Genomic DNA, 12,488 nt, shown 5'->3' with positions numbered 1-12,488 from the left:
ATGACTTAGACTCTTCTATATTTTTCATATCTTCTCTCCATGTTTCAGTTTGGATTCTTTCTTATGATCTATCTTACGGTACACTAATTCTTTCTTCAGCTGCTTTATTCTGCTGTTACCTCATCTACAGTTTTCTTAATTTTGATTAGTAAAATGTTCAGTTCTCAAATTACTATTTTCTTTCAAATGTGCTATACCTTTTAAAAAATAACTAATGGTTATTTACTTGAATACAGTAAGTATATTTCTGGAGCCCCCCTTGGTCTGCTCCTATGGAATTTTATAAATGTTGTCTTGCTCCTTTATATGCCTAGTTATCTTTCTCTATCAGACACTGTATTTGAAAATTATTTTGTTGAAACAGTTTGAGACTTAGGTTGATATTATCTTCCTCCAGAGCAGATTTTCCATTTGCTTCTGTTAGGTACCTGGAGATATCAGCAATTCAAAATCACGTCACTATTTTTCCAGTAATAGGGATTTTTCCCAGCCACTCAGATGATGTGAAGTTGAGCAGCAGTCTCTGCAATGACTGGTGTACTTCCTGTCTACCCTCTCTCCTTGTTCAGTCCTTTAAGATCCCAAAACAAAACATGGCTTTTTTGCCACAGTCTCTACCACTGATAGTCCTAGACTCCAACATTTTCCCCCACCGGTTCTGCAACAATGTCAAAAGTACAACTCAGCTTCTCATCCACCTCTTTTGGATCACCAACTGTACCCAGCCCAAAATGTCATGTTCCTAGATCTTGACCCGGTAATTCTTCACTACACTGTTACCAATTCAGTTCCAGTTTATATTTTGTCTAGCTTTACTAATTGTCATCAGTGGGAGGACTGTTCTGAATTACCTACTCCGTCACTACTGTTAGGTCCATAATTGTAGATACCTTCAAGCTTGTCTTCTATTCTCTTAAAAAAAAAAACCATAATTTTATGATCTGTGACTGGTATTTACAAAGCCTTGCAGTTCTATTTCCTGCATGCTCTTACTCATAATGACTTATTTACTTTTGTGCTTATTTTTTGACTCTGGCTACTTGTTCTTGTAAAATTATTTGACAGAAATTACCTAAGGTCTAGGATAAAGGTGTCTTCTTCCAATGAGGACTTGCATTTCTTTCTGCTAGGTTCCTAGGACACCACAATCAGTCTGGGACTACTTTAAACTCAATTCACCATTTGAAATAATACGTGATGTGAATTTGGGCTGCAAATCTACTCCAGAGCCGGATTATGGTTCTAATTTCTGCACTATGCCAAGGTGCTTTCTCTGCAGTCCCTGAGGGTTGAGGTAAGAGAGTTCATAATTATGTCAGGGCTGTGGTGGTCTCAGTGTTGGTGAAGGGAAAATCTCCTAGTAGACTTCATATCTCAGGCAGCCCTTAGACTTTTACTTTTGTCTCCCTACCCCACGAGGCTTGGAAAATCATAATCACATTTGCCACCCTGGCAAAGCTCTTGGGGCATTCAGTTATAAGTACAGCTTTCTAAATTCTTGCTTTTTCTTTGGCCTTGTAATTATTTAATTTCTTCTTAGCTCTTTGACGCTTTTAAGAAAATTACTTTTTATTTTTCCCAGCATTTTTAGATGTTTTTATTGGTAGAGTTCGTACAAATACTCCAGACCACCATATTTCTTACAGAAGTGGCTGAAGTTTGTTAAAAAGCATAACATATGCCACAAAGCTTACAAACTTTTTGTTTCTAAACAGAATCAAGAGAACTCAAAAAGCCAGAAGGTACCTGAGACACACAGTAAGCACTACAAAACTCAGGTCTCCTCAGTTTCCTGATCTCTTCCATTACAGGAGTTTTTGTGCATCATAAGTTTAACCTGTTAGCTGTAAAGCAGTTGTCAGAACTTCAGAAAAACTATCTAAGGATAATTATGTCAACGCAATAACAGAAATCATCAGTGTATTCGGGTCTAAATTAAGAGGATAAAGACCTCAAGATTCATCTCTCACCATTCCTTAGTGAGTGCCTGCCCAAGTTCCACCAGTCTCACCCTTGTAACTTCTAGGTTGTCTTAAAATCCTTCACTGGGTACTTGGCTTTGGCTCTAATGATTTTGTTACTCCAGGCAGTTTTCCAAACAAAAAGGAATGGTTATTTACAATTCCTAGACTGAAATCATAAATATCATAAGCCGAATTATACTAAAACGTCAGTATTACTCTATGAACAGAATTCCACATAAAGTGAGCCTGTCTGGGCTAGGTAAAAAGGATTTTAGTTATAAAAGTAGCAAAAGGATCTTATTGTAGGTAAGTTTAGACTCTTAGGTGGTCCTGCAGTATATACTCTAAGGACAGCTTTACAGCAAGGTTCCTGACACAGACCATTTAGACTGGGAGCCAGACTACATTTTTCTCCCTAAAATTATAAGGAATCAGTGGTATTCCGGTAAATTGCCCCCTTGTGAATGAAATAACTTTACTTAGATTTTACATACTAAATACCTTTCTTATACAGATCATTTTACTTTTTCCTCAAAAATTCTGTGATTATTTCAATCTAAAACAATATTCATGAGATAAGGTGCACATGGTGGTATTTTAGGCAAATGCCTTTTAGTTCAAAGTATAAGTGCTCTTTATAAAAATAAAAACAATCAGTATGTGCTAATTTTAAAATAATTAAAGATTTTCCCAAAATAAAAAGATTTTGGAGGCATATCAAACCCCCAAACACTCCATCTAGCACATGTCTGACAACTATCAGTTTCTTCTGAACTTTCTAACTCTGAAAGGGATGTGTTATACAGAAGAACTGACTCTATGTGGCCCTGCCACGATACTACAGTGAATATGCTGCTCTCAGTTCCTACAAAGGATTATACTGTCTGATGCCAAAATGCAGCTGACCACTATCTTGTAAAGTTGGTCGTTTATATGCCTGAGAACCCAGGAATTCTACCCTTAAGGCATATGCTCTAGACTAGAACAGTGATTCTCAAAGTATGGTCTTGGTCACTTGGGAACTTTTTAGAAATACAAATTATTGGGACTCACTCCAGACCTACTGAATCAGAAATCCAAGTGGGGCCCAGCAATCTGTGTTTTAACAAGTCCTCTAGGCGATATGGATGCAGACTCAAGTCTGAGGCTCCTCGCTTTAGAGAAATTCTTGTTAATTTGCTTGGACACAAGAATGCTTGAGCAGCACTGTCTCTAACCCACCCCCTAGCCCCCACTCTCACACACACACACACACATCTGATCCTGAAAATGAATGTCCATTGTCAGGAGAATGGATAAAAAAATTGTAGTATTAACACAATGAAGTACTCACTAGACAACAGAGAAAATGAATGAAAACAGCTACATTTATAAGCTTAAATAAAACTCTGAACCATAATTTTGATTGAAAAAAATCAAAGAAGTCTACAGTATGATATTTTACACTGGTCAAATATAAGCAAAACTAAATAATACACTACTTAACAATACATTTGTGTGATAAAGCAATACAGCTATTTTTAAAAAACAAAGAGAAGACACCCCTTTAATTCTGTACAGTATTTTCCTCAGAGGGAGCAGAGGCAGGGGGATGCAGTGAGGAAGGATCACACTGGGAACCATAAACGTACTATGAACAGTCTTGTTCTTAAGTTGGGTGGTGAGTTCTCAGCTGTTCATTGTATTTACGTTATTTTAATCACTACGTTCTTTTTTTTTTTTTTTTTGTGAGGAGATCAGCCCTGAGCTAACATCCGCCAATCCTCCTCTTTTTTTTTTTGCTGAGGAAGACGGCCCTGGGCTAACATCTGTGCCTATCTTCCTCCACTTTATATGGGACGCCGCCACAGCATGGCTTACCAAGCAGTGCGTCGGTGCGCGCCCGGGATCCGAACCAGCGAACCCTGGGCCGCCGCAGCGGAGCGCGCGCACTTAACCACTTGCGCCACCGGGCCGGCCCCTAATCACTATGTTCTTTTGTATATGTCAAATGTTATATAATAAATTTTAAACCCAGACAACAAAAAACAAATGCAGCTAATAAACAAAGATGGTCATAACCTTAAATAGAAAAATTAGAAACCACCTAAGTGATATAAATTGTGATATGTTCGTTTGGTTACAAAGAATTTTTAAAGATATTACAAAATATTTATGATAAAATTAGCCATATAAAAGAATGTAAAAAGTGTACAGTGAAAGGATTAGAAGAAAATAGAATAAAAATGTCAATAGCGGGTATTATAGGGAGTTTTATTTCTTCTTTGTACATTTAAAATCTTCATAGATTTGTGGAAATCTATGACTTATGAGCTTTATAATTCAAAGTTTTATATTTTCTGCTGTAAAACTGTTGATCTTTATTACTATGATTCCATTTAAAATAAGCTCATTTTGTTTGTGTGGGTAAAAGTATGACTAAGAAAACCATGACCTAAAGAACAAATTTTTGCTATTGAGGACTTCAATTAAGGCAACTGAAAACAACCTCGATTTCATCAACAAAAGGAAAAAATATCCATCAAAAGTTTGACCAGCTTTTGGAAACAAAGAAGAAACGCATATACTGAGAGTCTACCTTATAGCCCTATGTGCTGTCACAGTGAAAAAGAACAACAAAGATTAAGGTCAGAGGCCAGAGATTAGTTACATACCTCTTTTTCCAATATTCTAGCAATCTCTCCTAGGGTCCGATCTAAAGCAGAAACCTTATTGTTTGCCCATGAGCCACTGTCTTGTACTTGTAGTTGTTTTAGAAGATCTTTGGCTAATCGCTGAAGCCTTCAACACAAAATGAAAGGGAAAAATGACATTAAGGAATTAGACTATAATATTTCATTTTCCTAAACATTTTGAAACAAAAGTTACTTTCATTATTGTATTAGCAACTGCTTCACAGAGCACTTGAGGGGAGGAAAAAACAAACCACTCCTAAGGCTTGTATTACTTTATATTCACAAACACCAATCTAGTCCTCACGACACAAAATAGAACTAGAGGACAGTATTGTCCAACCACAGGGTTAGCTGGAGCAATTGCTGCCATCAGTTTCCACGTGATGCTTAAACTTGAACAGAATTGGAGATGGGAAGAAGGTGTGAGTATGATGGCAGAGAAAATGAGTGTGAGAACCTGAGCACCTTTTCATATTTTGATTTAAATTTTCAAGGTAGACTTAGATATCATGTTATAAGCATTATAAACTCTCAGAATGTCAAACTCCCCATGTTCCAATTTACAGGCAAGTTGGGGATTGCCTGCCACTGCTGATGTCATTTACTTAGACAACAGAGGAATTATTAGCTTTTTACCAAGCAATACCACATATTACCTAGATTATGGGATTCTTTAGCAAGGGGACTGTGTGTAATATTTCTTTGCAGTCCTTACTTCTTCTGTTTCATACATCTCACTCTTTGAGCAATCCTCCTCTCCTTTCCACTTACTTGCTTGAGCATCCCACCAACAGATACTCACCAGACACTCTCCCAGATCTCTCCACTTTTCCCCCATACATCACCCCCTGTTGCCCCCTGTTGTCTTACTCCTATTTTTATCTATGAGAGATTCCGTAGGCCATCATTATAATCACTTCCTTGTAAACGTGTTACATTCTCTCTCTGTTTTTCTGTTTATTACTCCTACTAGCCAAACCCTAGCAGTGGTAATAATCACTAATGCTTGTTTAGCTCTTACTGTGGGCCAGGCACCATTCTCACTGCCTTGTGTGCATTAATTTATTTAGCTGGATTAATGAACATCTGCCAGTCTTTTTCATTTCCAATCCTAAGAACAAGTCATACCATACAAAAGATTGGTATGACTATAGACTCAGGATCTCACTAAATCTGTCTAGTCTGCTCACTCTCCCACTCTCCACAAAGACTTGCTTCATACATTCCCCAATCTCTTCAAAACTCCACTCTTTCCTTTCTCTCTCTTGCTTTCATAAGATCTTACATTTCATAGAGAAAATGTAAGCATTGAAACAAGAAAATCCTTACTTTCTGCCACAAAATCTATAAGCCTATCTGCATTTTGCCTATATTCTCCTTTGTTTCTCCTATTACAATCAAGAAAGACTGATTCCTCCCATTTAGGGCTAATCCTGACACAACAGGCTCTGTATGCATGAGGTCTTTCTGGATCTAAATCCCTCTCTTTTTTCTGCTTCAGTGTCTTTGCAAATACTCTTCATTCATTCCTTCTGAAATGCTTCCTCCACCTCCACATTATCTAGAAAATTCCTACTTATCTGTTAGTTTTTAGTTTAAACCTTACTTTTTTGATTTGATTATTCCTTCAAATCACTCACCACAAGTCTCTCCCATGCAGAGTTTTACAACATAACTTTCTGCAGTAACGGAAATTTCCATATCTGTACTGTCCAACATGTGGCTGCTAGCCAAATGTGGCTATTGAGCACTTGAAGTATAGTTAGCGTGACTGAGGAACTGAATTTTAAGTTGTATTTGATTTTAATAATTTAAATTTAAATAGCTACATGTGGCTAGAAGCTATCATACAGGACAGTGCAGAAGCACAGTATTAACTTCATGAGAGAAGGTTTTTGTCCACCTGTTCAACGCCTTATTCGTAGCACCTAACATGCTACCTCTACATAAGTGTACTCAACAGAGATTTAATGATGAATGGCCTAAGAAGAAATTTCTTCTTTACATTCATTTTAATAATATCAATAATCTCATAGGTTACAAAAAATACTTTCATGTACATATTATTTAATCCTCTGAAAAATACTGTCCATTAGTATTATTCCTGTTTGAAAAATGAAGAAACTAAGGCTCAGGCAAATTAGGTGACTTTCCCAAGATCTCACAAACTGGTAAAAGGTATTACTGGGCCTAGAAACTTAGGCCTTTGATCTTCAAATCTCATGCTTTTGTCTCCACACCATATTAGTCAATTCAAATATGGAAATTTTATTCACAAATGAATAATATCCTGGAATACAATTTAATCTAAAAATTTATTTATGTACAAATTTAAAACTTCTCAAAGAATAAAATAGCGAATAAAGCTCAAAAAGGCACTGTTGAACTCCAGGTTAAACGTAAGCTATCCAAGCTATCCATATGAAGTTTACTTTCATAAGTCAAAGAATGAATACAAACCCTAAAATCAGAAATACCTGTGCTTGAATTCTGGCTCCAGCTCATACCACGTATGTAAACTCTGGGGAGGTTTATTTAACTACTCTGAATTGCAGTTTCTTCATCTTACAAGTGGAGATTATACACATCCTTTCAGAGCTTTTGAAGATCAGAGATAATTAATGTAATATACCTAACACCATTCACTAAAGTAAACACTCAATAAATGATCAACTATTATTGCTATTCATTGACAGAAGGTCTCAATCTAACAAATGGAAAAAGGGAATATAAACAATACAGAAATAGAATAAGAGCAACATACTTCTTTTCTCTTCTAATCGAATACGGGCTGGAGTCCCATCCGATTAAAGTTACTGACCTTATCACGTGGAGGAATATTGGCAGCGAACTTCGTCGTGTGATAGATAAGCAGCCACTTCAGCATTTGGCTGAATAAGGCCTGCACACCATGTAACTAAATATCCAGCCATAGCAATGGATGCATATGAATCTAGCAGTATTCTTACCAAGAATGCTCACAATCCCCTGAAAACCAGGGGGTACTTATGGAGGTAAAAGGACCATTTTAATTCACAGAATACAAGTGGCTTGTATTTCACCCTGAGGTAAATCAAATCTGGGATTCATATGAACCTACCAATGCCAAATCAAGGGGATGCTGTGGTAACATGAGCTAAACCTGTTTCATTCCCCGCCTCCACAGAAATACCACAAATAATATAGCCCCTTTCAAGAAAAGAGCATCAGATTTTGATTTATACTATAAATAATTACAGAATGCCACAGGACTCAAGCCCTGAAAGCTATATTTTCCCTACAGGGCAAGAACAGCAGCTGTTTAGAGGCTGCAGTTTTTTAACACAGAAATTGTTATATGAGTTACTTCTGGCAGATAATTTTTCTAGCACGAAAAGAAAAAAATGGAGGCTTCGTAACTCCCAGCCTAGAACATGAGAAGAATCTGTCAGGTAAATGGCTTTGTGGAGAATGTTGTAGGGTCAGATATTTTCTTCTCAAAACTTGAACAAATTCCAACAACAACTAAGTTCAAATCTGTCACAGTAAATGTGTAATATAAAAGTATCTCTGTAAGGGGCCCTAATTTTTATCACGGTAAAGTTTTGAGGGGTTCATCAGGATCATTGGGAAGATGTGGAAAGTGTGAGAAAGGAGACTGGGTTCATTTTAGGAAATAACATTGTTCTTTAGTGAGATGGACAGGAAGACATATATATATTAACTTTTTTTCTTTCATTCTATTTCAAAGGTATATGGCCTAAATTTAAGGCTACTGGTTCCTCTTCTATTTTTAAATAATATGCTTAAGCTAAATATAAGAGCTTAAGAAATCCCTATATAAGATGAAAAAATCAGTATATATATATTGCCTCCTACATTGGACATCTTTCACTTTTGCCTGCCAGCATCCCTTCTTGTGGAAAAAGAACCCTCAATCCCTCTTAGGGAACTACCTCACCCCCACCCTTACATGGGTATATTAGATGTACTCAATGCTATCAGGGTGTTGCTGTACTCTCCCTCTCAGTGGAAAGAGCTGGAAATGTGTATATTATTTCATAAATAAATATAAAAAATATGTAACATTATAATATATATATCCCTACACATTTATATCTATATTTATTTCTATTTATATATATTGGAAAATACAAGTTAAAACTGATACCTACAACTCCAATTCATCACCACAGGGTTTTTCTCTTCTCCTGCTAGAGAACAGAGTACATTCTCCTACCGGAAAAGCGAGTATATTTTTAACTCTCTTCTCCAGCAATGAGCAACCTGCCTTCCATCATCCTTAATATATTTACTTATTTGACCAATCCCCCTACACGTAACACACCACCCATCTTTGTTTCTGTAGGGAATTATCTCCCTGCTTGGGCCCTGACTCCCCATTCCGGGCTCTTCCACCCTTCTCACCCTGCCTGGGTTTTGACACCCTTTGCCAGGCTCCCCTCTTCACTTAGGCTCTGACAGACTGTGCCAAGTTACCTTTCCACAGAGATGCCCTCCTCACTCTGCTCTGATCCCCAAACCAGGCCCTAGTGCCCTACCCCACACGGAAGCTCCCTTCACTCTGCTTGGGCTCTGAGCTTCCACACCTGGCCACCCGCCTCTCCCCCTGCATAAACGTCCACCTCAGCCCACTCAGGCTCTGACATCTCCCATTGTGCCACTGTTGCCTCCAGCCACCCCTCAATGCAGATGCTGCTTGGTGCTCTCTCATCTAATGGCTTCAGGACTGAAGTTTTCTGGAAGGGGGTGGGGTAACTGGAGGATGAGGGGAAGAGTCATTTTCATTTACTAGCTAGAATAATTTTATAAGAAGACATTTCTTTTCACTTACCATTTGGTTACCGAGTTCAATCAGTTAAAATAATTATCCTTTTTGAAGATCAAATTGTCCCATCTTTGTTCAGTAGGAAACTCTTCAAGTTGGCTCCTGAGTCCTTTGACAAAGACTAGAAGTCTTTGAGAGCTTCCCTGCCATCTAGCGTGACAGGACATTCAGATCTAGAATTAAGCATTTTTCTAAGAAGTTCTTGCTTTTTTCAGTGAGAAACGACATTTCAAGTTCCAAATCAGTGAGCACAAGGGATGCTCACCACTACTGCAATGGTCATTGTTTCTAGGTCTCTTCAATGGACAGAGTGAGGAAATAAATAAATGTGTGTATACAAACATAGACACACACACGTGTATACATGTATGTACACACACAAATATGTATACACACACACAACACTTTTTAAAAGATAAAATGCCTCATAAATCCATTTAAGTCAAATTCAGTCCTACAGGGATTTTACCTGATCTCTACTACATTATATCTATCTCCTTTCTTCCAGACTGAGAATTCAGGTTCTCAGGAACACAGGGGATGAAAGAATTCTAATCTCCACAATCTTTACTTTATCCCATTTATATACACAACAGACTCAGAATAATATTACTAGGGGGCCGGCCCGGTGATGCAAGCAGCTAAGTGCACGTGCTCTGCTGCGGTGGCCCGGGTACGCCGGTTCGGATCCCGGTCGCGCAGAGAAGCAGCGCTTGTCAAGCCATGCTGTGGCGGCGTCCCATATAAAGTGGAGGAAGATGGCCATGGATGTTAGCCCAGGGCCAGTCTTCCTCAGCAAAAAGAGGAGGATTGGTAGATGTTAGCTCAGGGCCGATCTTCCTCACCAAAAAAAAAAAAAAAAGACTAATATTACTAATAATATCATCACCAATATAATTACAGAATGGGTAATTTTTTAACATATGTTTTCTCCATTCTCCCTGATCTTTTTTGTACAGTTATACTATAAAATTATCTGAGATACAGCTATCATGTAGTCTTTTTCTTCTAGCCATGAGTTAGTCTTAGTTCTACAAGAAACTATAACTTTAATGTTCATCACTAGTCTTTATGTTGACGTCTCTTTAACAATTTTGATCGCCTAAAGTTCATTCTCTATTAGTATTTAAGATCCTCAAGAAAAGAAAATGTGGGTCAAGGGTTTTGTAACTGGCAAAACTGATATTTGAGGGCATAAAATTATCAACGTGTAAGAGCAAGAACTAAGGAAACAGTGTTCACATGAGCCCTTCCTGAGGAACCTACTTGAGAATGAGGTTCAGATGCTTTTCTCAGATTGGTTCCCTGCACTTTCCAGTGAAAACCTGTTAGCTATTTTGGGGTTCTCCTTTCCTTCCATCTGTTAGGTAGGTTAGAATTCTTACTATGGAGGTAACGAATAGCAGTCAGATTCTGAATATATTTTAAAGATAGAGCCAACGGAATGTGTTGATGGACCGAAAGTGAGAAAAAGAGAGGTTTACTCTAAACATTTTAGCCTCAACTTAAAGGATCGACTTGCCATTTTCTACGATGAGCAAAAATATGAGGGGTAAGCTTTGGGAGCAAATTTCAGGAGTTTACTTTTGCACATGTTCACCTGAGGGGTCCAAGTCAACAGACAGACATCCAAGTGGAAATGCTAAATAGGAAGTTGGATATGTCTGGAATTCTGGGGAGAGGTCTGGATTGGAGACATAAATTTAAAATCCATCAGTGACGAGATGTTTAAAGTCATGAAACTGAATGACATTACCAAGGGAGTAATTCCGTTTTTGAACTCTCGGGACAAAAGCATGCTAATGTTAAAGGTTAAGGAGACAAGAAAGAACCAGGCATAAGATACTGAAAAAGAGCAACCAGTCAAGTTAAGAGGAGAATCCAGAGAAAGTTATTTTGTAGACTGTTACATTAAAGACCTTCCTTGAATTACGCCTTGCTAGCCATGACTTGTATGGTCTCCTCATACAGTGACTCCGACCTTGGCAAAATAACTTGCTTTGGCCAATGGGACATAAGCAAATGTAACACAAGCAGAGGTTTGATAAGGCTTGATATCCCCTATGAACATTGATGCAAAAATCCTCAACAAAACAAGCAAAATGAATTCAACAGCATATTAAAAGAATTATATTCCATGACTAAGTGATCTCTCATCCTCAAGGGGGCTGACCCAGGCTTCCCTACATGGCAGTCACAGGGGAGCAAGAAAGTGAGGTTAACAGCAGAAGCCTCAAGATCTCTGAGGCCAAGGCTCAGAAGTCACATATTGCTTCTGCAGTCGTCTGTGGGTCAAAACAAAAGGCCAGAACAAATTCAACAGGAAGGAAAGTAGCGTTAACTTCTTGACGGGGAAGTGGCAAAGTTATATTGCAAAGGAGCATGCTTCCAGAAATGGCTCAACTTCTTCTGGCCATCTTTGCAAACACTATACTACAGTCATATACTAAATTTCCTCAAACATTTGGATCTATTTCTAGATTGTTTTTAAAAATCTCTTCCATTAATTTGTATTGTTATTCACATGCCAAAGCAAAACTATTTTAATGACATATCTGTTAACTCAGTCCTACCTCATTCTCCTTCTTTAAAAATTTTTTTTCTTAGAAATTCTCATGTATTTTTCCATATGGTCTTTAAAAAGTTTTAAAAAGTTTGTTATTTTATTGGGATTATATAATATTTGTAGGAGAATTTATAGAGAATTTACTATAGTGTGTCTTCTCTCCAAGAGTATAGTTTGTCTTTCCATTTATACAAGTCTTCTTTTATATGCCTTGTTAGCATTTTAAGGTTTTATTTTTATAGAGCCTTCAGATTTCTTGTTGAGTTTATTTTTAAATAGTTTACTTTATTGTTATTGTAAATGATATTTATATTTTCTAACTGATTATCAGAAAGAAAAGCTATTAATTTTTGTACCCTGGATATGTTGTTGCATAACCTCAAGCAAGTTACTTACTCTCTTTAGGGCTTCGTTTCCCTAATGAAATTCATTGAGTTGTTGTGAGGAATAAATGA

At 37.5% G+C, this 12,488-nt stretch overlaps 1 protein-coding gene across 5 annotated transcripts in view; it reads right to left on the bottom strand.

Annotated features, from left to right (window-relative positions):
* SCAPER (S-phase cyclin A associated protein in the ER) overlaps positions 1-12,488 on the bottom strand; it is a 440,234-nt gene that overhangs the window by 225,798 nt on the left and 201,948 nt on the right. For all 5 annotated transcript variants that reach the window (XM_058542151.1, XM_058542150.1, XM_058542152.1 and 2 more), the window contains one exon: positions 4,619-4,745. In XM_058542151.1, coding sequence (XP_058398134.1) covers positions 4,619-4,745 — 127 coding nt within the window. The remainder of the gene's footprint in view (positions 1-4,618; positions 4,746-12,488) is intronic.

This window comes from Diceros bicornis, chromosome 5 (assembly GCF_020826845.1).
Source record: "Diceros bicornis minor isolate mBicDic1 chromosome 5, mDicBic1.mat.cur, whole genome shotgun sequence".
Classification (NCBI taxonomy): Eukaryota; Metazoa; Chordata; class Mammalia; order Perissodactyla; family Rhinocerotidae; genus Diceros; species Diceros bicornis.
Note: the sequence above shows the minus strand (reverse complement) of the source record. Positions and strands in the feature narration are given on the sequence as shown.